Below are 16,898 nucleotides of genomic sequence, written 5' to 3' on the forward strand. Positions count from 1 at the left end.
TGCTTTCTCTTGAGTCTGATCTAAGTTTACAAAATGATAACAGATGATGCATTGAACTTTTTTCCTTGTGATAGTATATTACTCCCTTTTCTCAACAGAATAGGTGAATAACAATCCAAGATGAAACTACTTTACAATTTCGCTAACAAAGCCGCACATTGCAACTCAAGAAAATGAACAGATTAATAAAGTTGAGCGAGGTGCAAATCGAGCATAGTTCTCCAGAAAAACAAGAATTACAATTACAATAATATACAAGAACTGATTCACCAAAGCCGCAAGCTTTTTATTTTGAACCACAGGGTGGTAGCTGGGATTATGTAATATGATCATTCACTGTACAATGAAGCAGTTGAGTGCCACTCTTAGCTCCTCAGACGAGCTTCTTGGAGAAACAATGATAAAGCATCATCATGAAACATCCTTGTAAACATCAACCTGCAGTTGTGTTAGATACCAAAGGCACTTCGTTTACGTTCAGTGGTGGTGGGCTCGCATGAGTCATACAATAATCTTCTTGAACTGTGTACAGATTATTCCATTCAACACCTGCTGTAACTGTCAAACTGTGAATCAAGGATATTCAAGACAGTGCAAAGACAGATTCTTTTTCTTTTATTTCAAAAACTGAAACTCCTTACACCTCCCCCTTCAGGTGTGTGTGTGTGTGTGTTGTAAATAGAATGTAATGGAGGTTAAAGATGTTCAACGAGAGGATACGTTCTGTTTTCCACATGTCTGTTATGCTAACATCAGCATTAGATGAAAGCCAGTAATCAGTATCGCTCTGCAGAAAGGGAGAAAGAAAGTTTGGTTGAGCTACAATAAGTTTGCTTTCACTCGAGTAATTAGAAACAATACTAAAAACTTCATGCATATACTGAAACACACATGGACTGTTTCGTGTGTAATTTCTGAAGATAACATTCCTACAACATTTGGAAATTTCTTGCAATAAGACACCCTCTACCTCATAATTCACAATAATTTGTATTCTAGTCTCAGGAGATTCGCAAATCCATAGAACAGATATCTCAAAAACTGTAGTCATACTTACATCAAAATCTGAAGGAACAATCTTCATGATCCCACTGGCAAAGTCCTGTGAAGTAGGTAAATCTGACCTAGTCCCATTAACATCTTGTGCTTGCATTTCTTGGTCACTCCCTATATCCTCTGAGACCACTATTGGTTGATGCTTGTTAAACTCTGGACTGGATGGAAGAGTGGGTGCCACATCAACACCCCTAATCTCTTCAAACTTTTCCACAAATTGACTAGAATTGCAGAGAGAACAAAGGAGATCAAGAATGTCAAGTTTACTGCAATTTCCCAACATCAAGCGACATTGACTTGAGGTAAATGAGTTAGGACCCGCAAAAAATTAAGCATACCTAATAAGGTATACATCTATTGGACCCATTGTGCTTCTCAGGACTATCCTGAATCTCCTCTGGGGATAATCAACAGCCTGACAAATACAAGGATTTTTTTTAGAATGGAAAAATACAGGGATTTACAAAATAAAGAGAATATAAAATTGAAAACTTCTATGCAATTCTTCATAGCCTTTGAAATTACCTCATCAGGTTCAGGGACCTCCAAAGTGGTGCAATGTGGGGCTTTAATTGCTATCAGGGTTTTATCCTGTCAAAAGGTGGTCTTCAGTTGTCAACCAAAATAATTTATATCTGAGATGCAAAGGAAACATGGAATCGCATTACAAAAATATTTTTCAATACTCAGATAAGAAAGACCTGGAAGCAAGGCAAGGTCTGCATATCTTCCTCAGTCACAAAAAGATACCTATCATGGAGGAAATAGATAACAGAGAACCACATAAAAAAACTTTGAACATATGAATGTCAGCAAAATTACTCAAATCTAACCAAAGGTAAACTTAAATGTTACTTTTGATTGTTTTCATCTTCACTAAGATCCCTTAGTCTGTCTTGCACCTCTCTGCAATAAAAAAAAAAAACTTAAGCTAACAGATTGGACTTAGGAGACACATGCAATTATTAGATAATACAGAATCAGAACAAGATACTGAAACCTTATGTGCTCATCTAAACGGTGCTCCTCTATTGTAAGATTTTCAACTTCAGCCTGCAGATGAAAAACAAATATTACCCTTTAAGGTCTTCTATATTAAATGAACTACATCATCCTGAATACATTCTCAGTCATCCCATGCCAAAGCATAATAACATGTTTGCTGAAATTAAATTCAAGTCAAAAGGTCCAGCAGCTATTCCAACAAAAATAAAATAAAATAAATCAGTTTCGCTAACCATTCCCACATTTATGACAAATTAAAGCATTACAAAAGTGGAAGACAAACTAGACTTAAAGCAATGAAAGTTTTTGTCCAGAACATATAAGCAACAAAAAATAAGGTAGGGAAAATCTTTCAAAATCAAGAATTCCAAAGACATTAATCCCCATGTGGATTCCAAGCTCTAAATTCCTTGCCTGTATACTAGCAAAACTATCATTAGCCTCCCCTGGTCTTGAAACATCCTGGCCCCTGACCACAAAATAATTTCAATACTTTGGATAACAATAAGTGAGAGGAACGACAGGAGTATAGAAAGCACTCCTACTTCCATTGAATTCTGTTCTTAAGCTTCTTTTCTATAAGGCCGATCCCTTCAAGAACATTTGTTATATCATATATCCTCCTCTTTTGTACCTGCAAATACAAAAGCACCTTCAAGTAATCAAACGTTCCAAAGTAGAAATATTTAGACCAGACAGAAAAGTATTAAACCTCTAATGTGTCAGCAGCATTATTCAGATCAAGAATACCATCCTCAGCTTGTTTGATCAAATTGATGAACTTCTTTGTCAACAGACCTAAATTTTAAAACAAAACAAAAAAGATATAAAGGATAACTTTAAGAATATGTTCCTTTGTGCCAGTGAAGCACAGAAAAAAAAATTATGATAAAATTTATGATTGACATTGAACTAATGAAAACATGGACAATGCTGTGCTACCTAAAGAGCTGTCATAACGACATGAACCAGCAAGAGCTAAATTATTGCCTGAAGGAGAACCTGCCAAATAATAGAAAAAAAAAAGAACTAAATTATCTGAAAGCCAAACTGACAAATAACACAAGGATGGCATATGCTAGTTGACAACAGCCTAACTGGAAACCAAAATATTGGTTTACATCTATTTTCTTTCAATATGTATCAAAACCATAGCACAAATATTAGAGTGATTAAACTTATGAGTCATGCTACGAAACTTTGGGAGAGTGTGACTGAGCGAATACTAAAACAAGAGATCCACATCAGGAGTTAGAGGTAAATGATCTATCTTTGAACTAACACATGATAGGGCATTATGGCATTGTGTGATCCATGTAGACAACCCCCTCTAATGGGATAAGGCATGGGTTGTTGATGTATGTATTAGAACCATAAAGAGTCTGGAAGACAATACTTACCTAAGATTGAGCCTGGAGTTTGAGGTTCAAATCTCTTGCTCCTATTGCATTTTGTAGGTCTAGAGGCTTTGCTTGACTTCCTTATCTTTCCTGATATAGGCATCTGAAAATGACTATCAACTGTTTCAGTAGATGCAGGAGTAGCACTAGAATCAGTTGTGTCGCTCATTTTCTTTAATTGCTGAAATATATAATTTCTTGATATAGAATCAATGGGTTGCAACAAACAAAAAATAATATATAAGGGAGAAGATATAACTATATGTAGTTGCATTTTGATAAGCAATTCATGGACACACTGGGCAATCTACATATACTTCAATTATTAATAGTAGTAAATGCACGTTTACTTTGTGAAATTTTTTATTATTTTCACTTTTAAATTCAAAAGTGAAAACAAGATATGAAAACAAAACATTAACACAAACTAAACAGCCCTAACTTATAATATTCACAAATGACAATGCATGCACATCTCAAATATTTAAAATGATGTAAAAAGTCAGCATTCCGCTACATTTGAGTTGCGGCCTTGCCGGACAATTCATCACAATTATATTGTTTTGGAATTTTGAGGAAAATATAAAAAAGGTGATACATTGTCTAAGGGCTCTAAAGGCCCCGAAACTCTAGATTGCACCTCGTGAAGGGCACCCAGACTCCTTGTAGTCAGGAATCCCTGCATATGGGTTCACTACCCCCCGATCAAGATCCAGTGGTTTAAATTTAAAGGCGTTACTATGCACTTAAAATAGTTTCATTAAATCTGGACCATACGATTTTGATCTGACAGCTATGAACCTATGACTTTACTGAAATTAGGATTCCCTGACTGCAAGGAAACCAAACTCTTTACACCACCTTGTGCTCCCCAAGGACAGTGCAATCCCTATATTGCCAAGAGCAGTGCTCTCCAACGGAACTACAGTTTCAATGGACTAGAAGGCTTTCAAGGGTGGCATACTATATATCAAGGCTTTAGCATCTTGGTAAGGGTCCCTATTGAGAATATGATGTAGTTAGCTTCAGGATTGAGCTCTCTCCAAAGCTGCACACACTATATAGTGCAATAGTGCACAACCACCCAAGTAAATATTACATCAGTCTTGACCCAATCAAGTAATCACCATCGCTCTCACGTAACACCTTAGCCACAAAGACACCCAGCCACTGTCTCCAAGAGCATATAATAATGTTGCCGCAAGCCAGTTGCTGCCATGCATTTAATGACCTAATAGACAAACCCCCTCCTAGCGCCTACCAAAGTCACCCCGTACAATTACTCTTCCCATCCATTCCAGGATACCAGAAGCCAGAAAGAGGAATACCATATACCGTGGAAACAAACACTTTCCACTCTATCAAGAACAGTGTTATCAAATAGCGGCTATAGCGGCCGCGACCCGCTATAGCGTAGCGGATTTTAGGGCCACCGCAATCGCTACGCCGCGACATAGCGGCCAACGCGAGAAACGCAATTGCGGCCGCGACGGCCGTAGCGGCGCTGGAAGCTAAACTGAAATAGCGGATTTTCAGGAATACTGCACGTTTTTTTTTATTTTTTAGGGTTTTTAAATATGGTAATTCAGTAATTCTTGACTAGTGGGCCACCAACTGCCCAATTAACTCCCCATTAATTCGTTTTTGTTGCATTTTCTTTTTCTGTTTCACTGCTTTACTGCCCAATTAACTCCCCATTAATTATTTTTTTCTATATTTACGCTTCATCATGAAGAATCACGACAGAATTGAAAAGGTTTCCAAAATCCTTATTCTCCTTCTCTCATCCTTCTTCTACAAGCCCAATTAACTCCCCATTAATTCGTTTTTGTTGCATTTCCTTTTTCTGTTTCACTGTTTTAAGACTTGTGTTTGGTTTATGTTGTTTTAAGTCTTTTGACATTTGATTTGAGCTGGTGGCACCCTTTAATAGTTAAAATTTGGTTGTTAAAAATGATGATTTTATGCAGTTTTTATTGTTATGTGATAAGCTGTTGTTTTTTATGCAGTTTTTATTTGTTCATTTCAAATGTTTCTGCTCTAGTATTGCAATAGATGTCTGATAAGCTGTTTTTTTTTTATAATATTTTACTTATTTTAACCGCTATTTGCCCGTGACGCTATCCGCTAAACGCAATAGCGGATTTTGGCCTCACCGCGATTTTCCGCGATCGCGATTTGACAACACTGATCAAGAAGACCCCCACACCAGGGAACCACCCTTCTACCTTCTCTTCCACCAAGAAACTCCACCATTATCTCCATTCCCTACCATTTTCTCTTAAACAACATCACCCAAAATTCTAGCCCACCTGTTACAAGATTCCACCTCGCGCCAATCTCTGACCATTACTTCGAACCAAACCAGAAAGTGTTATGTAGTCTCAATTTTCATTAAAATGGCTATTCAAGGCTCTTAAGATATAAGAAGCCTAGTGGACTTATACCTAATCTCTAAATGTTGCCCTACCCTAAAAAGCACAGACACAACATATACAATATGACATGATTAGTGGGATCCAACAACAAAGTTAAAAAATTACAAGATACGACACGGCTATACCTATAACATAGAACATAAAATTACTATATAATAAGTATTAAACGCAAATCTTAAATCAAAACACAGAAACAATATGTTAAAGTTAGCATGAGTCATCAAAATTAATAAAATGCTTTTTTTATCTAATTATTTAGGCATTCTACTTTGTAATGGTATAAAATTTCCAAAATTTGAAACAAAAAATTGTGAAATATAACTAGTATCCAAAGCATCCAATATGAATATGCCCACAGATATTTTTTTGAAATGCCCATTCTTCCTTTGTCCTATCTCAAGTTCTTGCTGGGTGCTACACTTGGTTCTTATACCAACCACTAGAGCCAGATTCTCATTTTGCAATGTCTCATAACACACCCACCAGAACCCACTGAGACAAATCTCATTCGAAAACATATATGTCCTTAAACATGATCAACAAAAATAACCAAGCTTTCTTACCTCACTAGGTGGGTTGAGCCACATGGGACAATCAAGGCCATTTGAATCTAACAAGCCATTTTGTAATTCATTTCACACAAAGATACATATTAAAATTTGCTTATACCTACGAAATGCAAGCCAAGTAAACGCTACACAGCTCTCACTCTAATGACATCAAACTAAGAAGCATGTCGATGCAGGCCGAGTGCCTCATTTATGTTCTAATGCCTAACAAAGCGCACATTCGACAATTTCCGCCGAACACATTGCATTAGGACTAGGTAAAGTGACTTTAGCTAGAAATTGTTAAATAACAATAGACACCCCTGAATTTGCAAGTGCATAGAGGAACCAACCTACTAATGAACACAAACTCATTGGTGGTCTATGACAAATTTTTTTTCATAATCCACTTAATCGTGATCACGAAATTCGCCCAAAAATAGAAAGCATAACATAAAAGGCCTTGTAGAGTGAAACCAAAGCTATAATTCAACTCCAGTTTAACTTGCAGAAAAAATTCACAGATTAATTCAACAAAATCAAAAGCTAAGTAAGTAACTGCTCAAAGCCCTAATTAACCAGATCTCAACACAATCGCAGTGTGATTAAGCTAAGCTGAAGAAGAAAACGAGAAGTGAAATTGAAGAAATACGAAAGCAAAACAGGATCGGAGAATTGGAAAAGAATGAATAGAAGACTGACAGGGGAGTTGACGACCACAGCTTCGGCGTCGGTGTGAGGTGGTGGATGGCGGTGGTCGGAGACGAAGCGGTGGTAATCGGCGGTGGGAGCGAATGGAGGAGGGTTCGTGGAAGAGAAGGGAAGTCGGCGCTTCATGGATTGCAGTGGAGAGGGAGAGATCTGGGTGAGTTGGTGGGTTGTTTGGGAAGTGAGAAAATAAAAAAGCGGGAGAGAGAAAATGAACGAAAGTGCAGAAGAAACAAAGGGAGGGAATTTCGTTCGGATAAAGATGTGGAGGGAAGAGAAAACGCTTATAATTTATTTTTGAATAAACGTTTATATGATAAGTGATTATAGCTATAAGCCATTGATTAAACTGTTTTCCTAACATCATCATAAGACAATAATATTTTTTATAAATAATAAAATCTTACAAATTTAATTCTTTTTTTTTGTCCAAATACTCCTTTTAATTGAAAATGAGTTGCTGAACAAGTGCTAAGCTCAAGTTCAATTACACACTTAAGAGAAAAAAAAATTACATGCACTAAATACACAATTAATCAATCGGATTTGAAGTATGTGTCAAGTAAATTAATTAAATTAAATAAAAAAAATCATTTTCTCACATTTTTTAAATCTGATTAGTTCACTTTGTAAGAAGAAACTTTACCAATAAAAATTACTCAAACCTTTTTTAATTGTAATCCACAAGACCATAACCACAATTGAGACCCAACATCAAGGTTTTATAAGACCATCTACAATGGTTTTCAACACTCAACACCACTTTTTCTTTTCCCAACACTCCACATCATCTTCTCTCTCCAATTCAACACTCATTCAATTTTTACTCACTCCAATAGTTTTTCATTCAACACCCTACCCCACCACTCACCCTACCCCACCACTTTTTTATTTCATATTTTTATTTAATTTTATATTTTTATTTTTATTTTTATGATTACATAAAATTACAATTATCGATTTAAATTAAATTAAAACAATAAATATTTAACAATTTAAATTTGGTACCAAAACAAAATTATGTATGTTTTGAGGATGTTGGTTGGAAAATTGACTTGAATCTTGATAATTGTTGGAATTTTGGTAGTTGAAAAATTGATTTAGATTTTGAAAATTGTTGGGATTTTAGTTGCTAAATGGGTAGTTAGAAGAATTCTGGGTGTTGAAATGGTAATTGTTGTGATCCATTTCAAAACAAAGGCTAATAGAAAGATAATAAGATGGTGAGAAAGATAATAAGATGGTGAAAAACTTGGATTTTTTTCTGTGTCCAAATCTAACAAACCAAGTCTTTATTTATAGAGGGGAAAAATCATGAATTTTGGTTAAAAAAAAATTTCCGGAATTTTTTTTCCAATGAAATAATTGAGTTCAAAAGATTAAGAAGATAAAAATCCAGCAAGCCAATCAGGAATCGCCACGTGTCTGCCTATCCACCCACTCAGATTTCTCTCTCTGCCCCCTCCTGTCATCAACGCGCCCTGTCGGGCCGTGTACCACACGCGCCTAACGCGGCCAATGGTTGGCCACCACGTGGCACCTCCGCAGGGCTCTCAACATGTTGAGTTTACTCAACACCTCTCTCCTCTCTCCTCAATCTCAACACACCACTACACTACTCTCTCAACACTCAACACTCAACACTCAACTCAACTCACCCATTGCACTTGGTCTAAGTGCAGCTCGTGACCACATCAATCATATATATTTTTAATTATTCAGATCATAGTTTCGGAGAATTTGCTCATAATTTGTCTTCGATGATTTAAACACTACACGTCCTATCTTTGATGATTTAAGCACTACACATCCTGGATTCAAACTTGCACAACAGCACCTTTGTGAAGCGAATTTGGCGACGGGTTCTTTTGCTAAGAATGGCTTATCGTTGCCTTGTAGTTTGAGCGTTTATGATCCGCTTCCTTCCAGTTACAATCTTGCTTTTATGTTTGATTCTTGTAATACTTGTTTTGTAAAGGGCTAGTTCCTCTGTTAGAGCCTTTGGCCTTGAATTGAATTAATAAATCTGCACCTCAATGAGACGTTTTCGGTCAAAAGAGTAAAATCACTTACAATCGTTTAGTATATTATATAGTATAAAGTTTAATAGTATTAAGTCTAATAACATCGGAAAAATTCTGATAAAAATTTAATACTTCGTAGAGCTGCTCGAGAGGAACAAAACTCGAAAACATTTACAGTCGCGAAATGGTCCCAAATTCTTTTCCACGGTTTGAGGGACTAAAATTATCGAACATTTAGGCAAAGGGTATTTTAGTAAATTAGAATCTTTAACCTAATAAATCGGGACCATTCAACGATTCTCATTGGATCATGGTGAGCCGTGGACAGAACCGAACCCAAACATGTAGTAGATGTTTTGTGACAGATGGAAGTTATTACATAACATGACCCTTCCCTAAATTGACCCCTGTGTTGAAAGCAACAAGAAGAGTAATTTAAAAAGAGAAAAAAATGAATATAAACCATCTCTATCTGTGATGTCTCGTGTTAATGGTTAATACTCAATACGCAGCTGCTTCCATTGCTCTAACAAAGAGTTCAAGACAAGTTCCTCTCGCGCATTAGAGATTCTATCTTTTCAACATCTTCAGGAGTGTCAACACCATGGGCATCGTGGTCAACTTTTATTACCTACAACACAAGGTATGGTGTAGAATATTGATATGAAATGTTGAGAATTTTTCAAATGTGAATAAGAAAAAAAATAAAAACAAGTCCGACATTGAATAGAAAGGAGAAAGTTAAATAGTATATATAAGTAAAAAAGACCCATACAAACATAGTCTTCAGGTTTTTGGTAAAATATATAGTGTCTTTCACTAAAGTGGTTTACTCCTCATATAATGTGGTTATACGCTCTCACACCAGAACATGAACCGCATCAGGTGATTAAAACCTCAGTTATCTATCATACTACATTAATTAATAGCAGCAACAATTTAGAAGTCAATTTTTTATCCGAAGGCATTAATAATAAAGAAGTTAAATGGAACTGCAGGATGCTTTTCCCACATTTTTATGCAAATTCCTATTGAAGGAAACATGTAGCTCAATTATTGTTGAGTGGAACAATTCCAAGTACACCTCAGCCATGTTTTTGGAAGCTTTAAACACTATTCTACTTGAGTGAGAACAGAAAAACATGACAGTAATAATAGAACATCTTAATATCCACTTGAGCTGTTACTGTGTATTCAGTTAAATAGTCAGACAATTTATTCTATTATCATGGTGGCTACAAGCTACAAAGCATTTTTTCAATATCAGAGAACCTGAAGATAAGATGGTAACCAGATTTTATACTTGGGATTTGAATGATAATTGATTATTACGATTAGGGGGGATTACGTAAGGTCAATTTAAAATAATCAAGTAAAAGAGCTTGCAAATCTATAGATAAATTTATAAGGACTTGTATGAAGAAACTTACCTTCATCTTATAGCCGTTCTCAAGGACCTTAAGCTGCTCCAAGTCCTCCTCGAGTTGCAATGGGGTAGGTTGAAGATCTGAGTATATCTTCAGAAACTTTGCATCATAGCTCTAGCAGATGATTAGACAGAAAACTATTAGCTCATAGTGAATCAAATAATGGTATCAGACAAATAAACTATGAACATTGATTGTTATCGTGGCCATTAAAACAATTTAATATTAGTACCTGAATCCCAAGATGAAGCAAATAAGGGAAATGTGGATTGACCTTCCCAGACCTGTAGTATGTATGCAGGGTTTTAATCATCACAGAATTTTTTCACAAGTAATGAATGGAGGAACAATTAAGATGGAAAACATTACTTGTTGAATGGGATTAATCCTCGTGAAAAATAGATCGCATAATCACGATTATCGACCACACATTTCACTCTATTTGGATCATTTGCATCTACAGGCTTTAAAGATGTGACTGCAGTGCTGAAAACTGCATCTGGAGCTGCCTGTAAGGAACATGACAGATAAAAGTATGACCAAAGGAATAAAAAACCAAAATTGAGATATACATAGTAATTTTTCATTTTGGCCATAAAGTTAAAAGGTTTAAATGTGAAGCTTATCAAGATACCTGATGCTATTTTAAACAAGTGAATTGGAACAACAGAAATTGTTTCACTAGTTTGTTCAAAATTGAAGTGCACATACATATGACATAATAGTTATTAATTTTGAGCTAATAGATTCACAATTTTGGTGGGATGAAAAGACTTTATTTATTTTTCAAAATAAAAACCTTACCTGCAAAGCTTTGACAATACCATCTATTATTTCAGGTTCAATAAGTGGTTCATCACCTTGAATGTTCACAACAATATCATATTTTTTCCCAAGCTTCTGCACGGCTTCATTGCAACGCTCGGCACCTAATAAGAAAAATAATGAGTATGAAACATTGCGTGGGGGAGAAGACACAAGGCATTGAATGGCTAAAATTTGCACCTAATATGCATACCATTTCGGCAAGATTCTGCTGTCATTACGACATCAGCCCCAAATTGTCGACAGCACTCAGCAATCTTTTCATCATCAGTTGCCACAACTAGAACCAGACAAAATTACCAAGCAGACATCAGAGAAGCAAGTCAAATGCACCAAATTGTGAAACTGCATATTTTGTTTTTGAATATGATGCACTAGATAACAAGTATATGGAATGTATCTCATTCTCAATCTCAACATGCCTCAATCAAAACAAAATCATGATGTTTTCGATTAGAATGCCAAGAAAGCTATTCGCGGGAAACTTGAGGAAGATCATGTGGACAAACCTACCAACATGATCCAATGTAGCTGCCAGCTTTGCCCTTTCCCATGTTCTCTGTCACATTCAGCCCAAAGTAGGTGAGATACATCATAATCTGACCATTAGAGACAACAACAAATTACAAGAAAATAAAATAAAAGGGTCTTGAAATAGCTATTTGAGCTTATCTGATAGCATAAGGGCTTATATCTGTGTTTGGGATAGATTATGCAAACAGTTTATGTACATGGCTTACATAAGCTGTTTTGAGCTTATTTTCATAAGCTACTCATGATAACTTATGAAAAAAAATGGGTTAATCCTCTAATTGGTCCCTGTGGTTGTGTGGCCGTCTGAAATTAGTCCCTCCCGTAAAATCTAAGTCCTCGTGTTTGGAAAGTGTGTGGAAATTAGTCCCTCCGGCGAGGACCTGCTACACACACTTTTTCAAACACGAGGACTTAGATTTTACGGGAGGGACTAATTTCAGACGGCCACACAACCACAGGGACCAATTAGAGGATTAACCCAAAAAAAATTATAGCTTATTTTCAATTTTGTTTCAACAAACTTTTTAAAATAGCTTATGAATAAGAAGCTCTTATCACCCTAATAAGCGCCCTTAATTAAGTTGTTTTCCTAAACGTCGTAATTACCCCTTCTATTCATTACCCAGAATCTAATATGAATACTAAACTAAAAATCATCCAATAGAATTCACAAAAATACACCATTTCAACTAAGAAAACAAATGGGTCTAACCTGGATCATGGGCTTGCCAAGGATTTGAATCAAGGGCTTTCCCTGGAACCGAGACGAAGCGAACCGGGCAGGTATGATGCCGACGACCCGGCTCCGGAATTTGTTGAAACGGGTCAGATAAGAGTGAGCACCAGCAGCTGCTGCGATTGCTACTCCGGCCATAATGCCATTGATGATCCATGTCTTCCCGTTGTTAGCAGAATCAAACGAAGAAGATGATGATGATGATGAAGGTGAGGAGCAATTTGCCATGGCACGGCGGAGAGAAGAAGAGGAAGACGTGGAAGTGACGGTGGTAAAAGAAAAATGCGCTCCGCTGCGTAGGTCTGTGATACTGCTACTCACTCGCCGCCGCCTCTGACTCCTCCGACGCCCAGATACGCGACCCTTCTCCTCTGCCGCGAAGTACTTTTCGTTTTAAAAAAAATTAACAAGTACCTTTTCCCATCAAATATTATCTTATTTAAATAATTTTTTTAAGACAAAATATACACCTAAAATTTGAAGTAGAAGGGTAAATAAGTTTTGCGCAATTCTTCAATTACATCACTTCATTTTGTTAGCTCATAATAATTTTAAATTTAATAATATTTAACATAGAAAATGAAAATGTAATTTAATGGTTGTTTATAACTTTTTACACTGCCATTACATATAAATTAATCTCATTAAATTAAATCTTATATTATCTTATTTTATTTAAAAGTTGGAAAAAAAAATGATCAAGCTAAATTAGTTGAAAGTTGAAAAGCTAGCTAAAAACTTTTAGATTCTGTTTGGTAAGGTTTTCAAGTAACTTCAAACTTAATTGACTATATTAAGAGTAACAATCTCTAAAGCTTCACTTAAGATCCCATTAGGGCGATGTCATAACCAATTATTTTAAAAACTTAAGATACTTTTTAATATATTTCAAATTAAAAGCTCATTTAAAGTCTTTAGTAGTTTATAATTATTTTAATAAGTTACTTGTTGTAGTTTTTGTTTTTGGTTACAACTTGTTGTAGTTTATAGCTTATAGTATTTATTTTCATTTTTATTACTCCCTCCGGTCCTATTTATAAGCAGCAAAAAAAAATCACATAGTTTAAGAAATGTAGTTAAACTAGTTAAAATGCATTAAATTTATCCTAAATTAAACTAAACTTCCAAAATCACCCTTTGTTATACCTCTTTCTATCATTAATAGCTTTATTCTTTTTCATTGATCTCTTTCATAATTATAACCTTTCCAAATTCTCAATATCTGATGCAAAAGACTAAGAATACTTCTTGGCAATCACACTATTGGTAATAGCATTAACAATTGTTATTATCAATTGAACTTCTCTTAAAAAAATACATATTACGAGAAGTAGTTATTAATGTTTGATAGTGGAAGAAAGAGAATAATTAAAGAGAGATATTTTAGTAGATAGAATTAATAAGGGTATTGTTGGAAAAAAATAATTAATAAAGCACAAAATTTCATTTGGTTCTTATAATAAGGACCAAAAATTTCCTTCTCTTTCATGCTTATAAATAGGACCGGAGGGAGTATTATTTTATTAAAAATCCATCAATACCATTTTGATATTTTAAATCGCACTAAAAATCTTGATTATTATATTTTTATGTCTCTCTCATTTTCGTCCATAAACAAATGAAAATGATGATGTGGCATTATAAAATGACATTTCCATTGAAATACAAAGTTTTTAATTAAATAATGTTTACTAAATTTTCACTTTTAGTATCTCGTCCCTCAACAACCACTCCTCCTAACCACTCCTCCTCCTTCAATGAGCTTCGCAATGCTAACTACCTCGACAAGAACGGTTGGACTCATCTCCGCTAACAAGCTTCGCCATGCTTAGATTCTGAGGAGCTTGGGAAAATGTCTGCAAAAATTCAGGATTAGGTGGTCTTGGGTTGGGATTCCAAAGCTGGAGGAATAAGGCCTTACTTCTAAAGTGGCATTAGAGGTTCGGGAATGAAAGGCATGCCTTACTTCTAAATATGGCTTCAATGAGATGTAAGACCAAGATTAGGTCAGGTGGTACAACTCTATGTTTTGATGATAACAAGTTTATTATTATGTATGAACAATTATGGTACTATAACGTTTGTCTTTTAAGTTGTAACAAACAGGCTCTGACTCTGATTCAAAGACTATATATATATATCAGAATTGAAGACCCAAGAGTAACCAATGTAACGCTTCTACAATCACTACGCTCTTATGAACAGTAGCAAACACTTCAGATACTGAAGATTAAAGCTCTGATGTGGACTCTGAAAGACTCAAGCGCTGAGTATGTTCAGAAGGACTCTCTAAGTAAGAATCATATCTTACACTCAAGGGCCAAGCATATCGAGGTAAAGTATCACTTTATTAGAGATTATGTTCAAAAGGGCATACTTCTTCTGAAGTTTGTGGATACTGACCATCAATTGACAGATATCTTCACGAAGCCCTTAGCAGAGGATAGATTTAAGTTTATTATGAAGAATATGAACATGGACTTTTGTCCAGCGTGAAGACTTATTCAGAACTTCTAACTATGATGCTTCTCCTTTCATCAGATGTTGTCTAGCTCAGAATGTTACTTAATCAGAAGATGGGTACCCATTGGTATTCCTTCTGTGATAAGACATTAAACGCGTATCAGATTTATTCTGATGCCTTGTTCCTTGTGCCTCTCGAAAATTTTTGTTGTAATGATCACATCTACTTATTAGTGTTTATTGCTTATTATCGCCACATTAATTTATGGCCGTTGATTTTTACTTTTGTCTTTGGTTTTTCAACTACTCGACGGTTATCTTTCAAAACCACTATTTACCCACGTTCTCACACACGTTCCTATCACTTCACTCACTCACACATATTTTAAAATCTCTAAGTGTTTTAGCATTCTCTCTGTTCTCTCTCTTATCTTCATCCCTCTCTACCCAAAACCTTCAACCTTCATCAAGTCTCAATTCAACTCCTCCGATCCACAAGAACAAGCTGCACTTGAGCACTTGGCTGAGTACATGGCTACGGAAAGGGCAGAAAAGGCTGCCACTGAAGGAACTTCAAGGTTTCCAACAATGGTTGTTGGACTTCCCACCGGGCAATCTGCTCCAAGGGAGACTTCTCAACCCAGAAATGAAGAACAACCTCAACAACAAGAGGAGATTCACTTGGAAGACCAAGAGGAGGTCGTTCCAATTACTCAGAGGACTGCCGCCGTTCACTGCACATTCAGAGTTGAAGAACTCACTGTTCTCAAAGAACTCCGGGTAGACTTTGAGAATCTGGCTGACAACGGCATCGACATCCGACCGGAAATGGAAGCACAAGGTTGGAATAGCTACTTTGAAAGGCTAACTAGGCCAATCTACACTAAGCTGGTCAAGGAATTCTGGAAACACGCTGAGTACGACAACTACCATGTTGTCTCACATGTTCTGGAAAGAAAGATAGTCATCTCAGAGAAGTCAATTTCTCTTCTTCTGGGAATGGAGTTTGGCGAGGGGAAGCGGTTCCAGAATGTGAGCAATGAAATTCGTGAGATGAAGCCCATAGTAAACAAGGAACTCTTTGTCAACTGGGAGCCAAAGAAGACAGAGTACAAGTCCAGTGATCTTCATCCGGCTCTGAGAGTTTGGCACAAGATCACCCTCTCCTGAATCAATCCAAGGACGATGTCCAGCTCTTCTGACTACATCAATGCTACTCAGAAGTTGATGATCTATCTCATCAAGAAGAAAAAGAAGTTGTGCCTACCCTTCTTCATTTTCTCTTACCTCAAGGAGTGTATCAAGAAGTCCAGAACCACAGCCGGTGAGAAGAAGACTTCTATTTACTACATTTTCTTTGGGAAAATTCTCTCCGACATCTTTGTGGAGAGCAAGCTGGTAGAAGATCTGATTGTTGCGGGCTGCACAGAGGATCTGATAGCAACTTCTGGAGAGGCCTTCAACGTGAAGAACCTGAAGAAGATGAAAATAGTGACAGAGATTGCTGCTCCTCCCTCTAACAAGCCTCAGGAGGAGATCATCCAGAAGAGGATTGTCATTGATGACTATCATCTGTGGACAAAGCTGGACTCCCCAGATGCTCTTCAAGAGTATGTCAATCTTCTGAGGGAACAAGGAGTTGACTTGGAATTTGAAGATTTCTTCAACTCACTTCCAGCATGTCCTCCAGACATGTCCAGACCTTCCAGGAAGAGGCCTCAGGAGTCACACTCT

General features: G+C 36.3%; 2 protein-coding genes across 2 annotated transcripts; both read right to left on the minus strand.

The window, feature by feature from the left end:
• Positions 1-21: 21 nt before the first annotated feature.
• Positions 22-7,419, minus strand: LOC130748268 (transcription factor E2FB-like). The gene is made up of 14 exons (XM_057601452.1): positions 7,150-7,419; positions 3,462-3,564; positions 3,004-3,063; positions 2,774-2,859; positions 2,607-2,695; positions 2,476-2,530; positions 2,057-2,109; positions 1,912-1,962; positions 1,758-1,806; positions 1,582-1,647; positions 1,395-1,471; positions 1,058-1,277; positions 721-787; positions 22-558 (listed from the first exon to the last, which is right to left on the minus strand). The coding sequence occupies exons 1-14, from the start codon at positions 7,282-7,284 to the stop codon at positions 434-436; spliced, it is 1,236 nt and encodes a 411-aa protein (XP_057457435.1). The 5' UTR covers positions 7,285-7,419; the 3' UTR covers positions 22-433.
• Positions 7,420-9,427: 2,008 nt separating this feature from the next.
• Positions 9,428-13,089, minus strand: LOC130748058 (3-deoxy-manno-octulosonate cytidylyltransferase, mitochondrial-like). The gene is made up of 8 exons (XM_057601144.1): positions 12,678-13,089; positions 11,945-11,990; positions 11,625-11,711; positions 11,411-11,535; positions 10,976-11,115; positions 10,839-10,890; positions 10,610-10,720; positions 9,428-9,810 (listed from the first exon to the last, which is right to left on the minus strand). The coding sequence occupies exons 1-8, from the start codon at positions 12,927-12,929 to the stop codon at positions 9,718-9,720; spliced, it is 906 nt and encodes a 301-aa protein (XP_057457127.1). The 5' UTR covers positions 12,930-13,089; the 3' UTR covers positions 9,428-9,717.
• Between the last annotated feature and the right edge of the window lie 3,809 nt (positions 13,090-16,898).

Source organism: Lotus japonicus, chromosome 3 (genome assembly GCF_012489685.1).
Source record: "Lotus japonicus ecotype B-129 chromosome 3, LjGifu_v1.2".
NCBI classification, from domain to species: domain Eukaryota; kingdom Viridiplantae; phylum Streptophyta; class Magnoliopsida; order Fabales; family Fabaceae; genus Lotus; species Lotus japonicus.

Excerpts from the sequence above, each read along its gene's own strand:
- LOC130748058 (XM_057601144.1), bottom strand. The coding sequence starts at position 12,929 with ATGGCAAATTGCTCCTCACCTTCATCATCATCATCATCTTCTTCGTTT. Across the intron at positions 11,712-11,944 it reads AGCTACATTGGATCATGTTG|TTGTGGCAACTGATGATGAA; the intron begins GTAGGTTTGTCC and ends GTCTGGTTCTAG. Across the intron at positions 10,721-10,838 it reads TGCTTCATCTTGGGATTCAG|AGCTATGATGCAAAGTTTCT; the intron begins GTACTAATATTA and ends ATCATCTGCTAG.
- LOC130748268 (XM_057601452.1), bottom strand. The coding sequence starts at position 7,284 with ATGAAGCGCCGACTTCCCTTCTCTTCCACGAACCCTCCTCCATTCGCT. Across the intron at positions 3,565-7,149 it reads CTGTGGTCGTCAACTCCCCT|ATGCCTATATCAGGAAAGAT; the intron begins GTCAGTCTTCTA and ends AGTCATTTTCAG. Across the intron at positions 3,064-3,461 it reads AACTCCAGGCTCAATCTTAG|GTTCTCCTTCAGGCAATAAT; the intron begins GTAAGTATTGTC and ends ATTATTTGGCAG.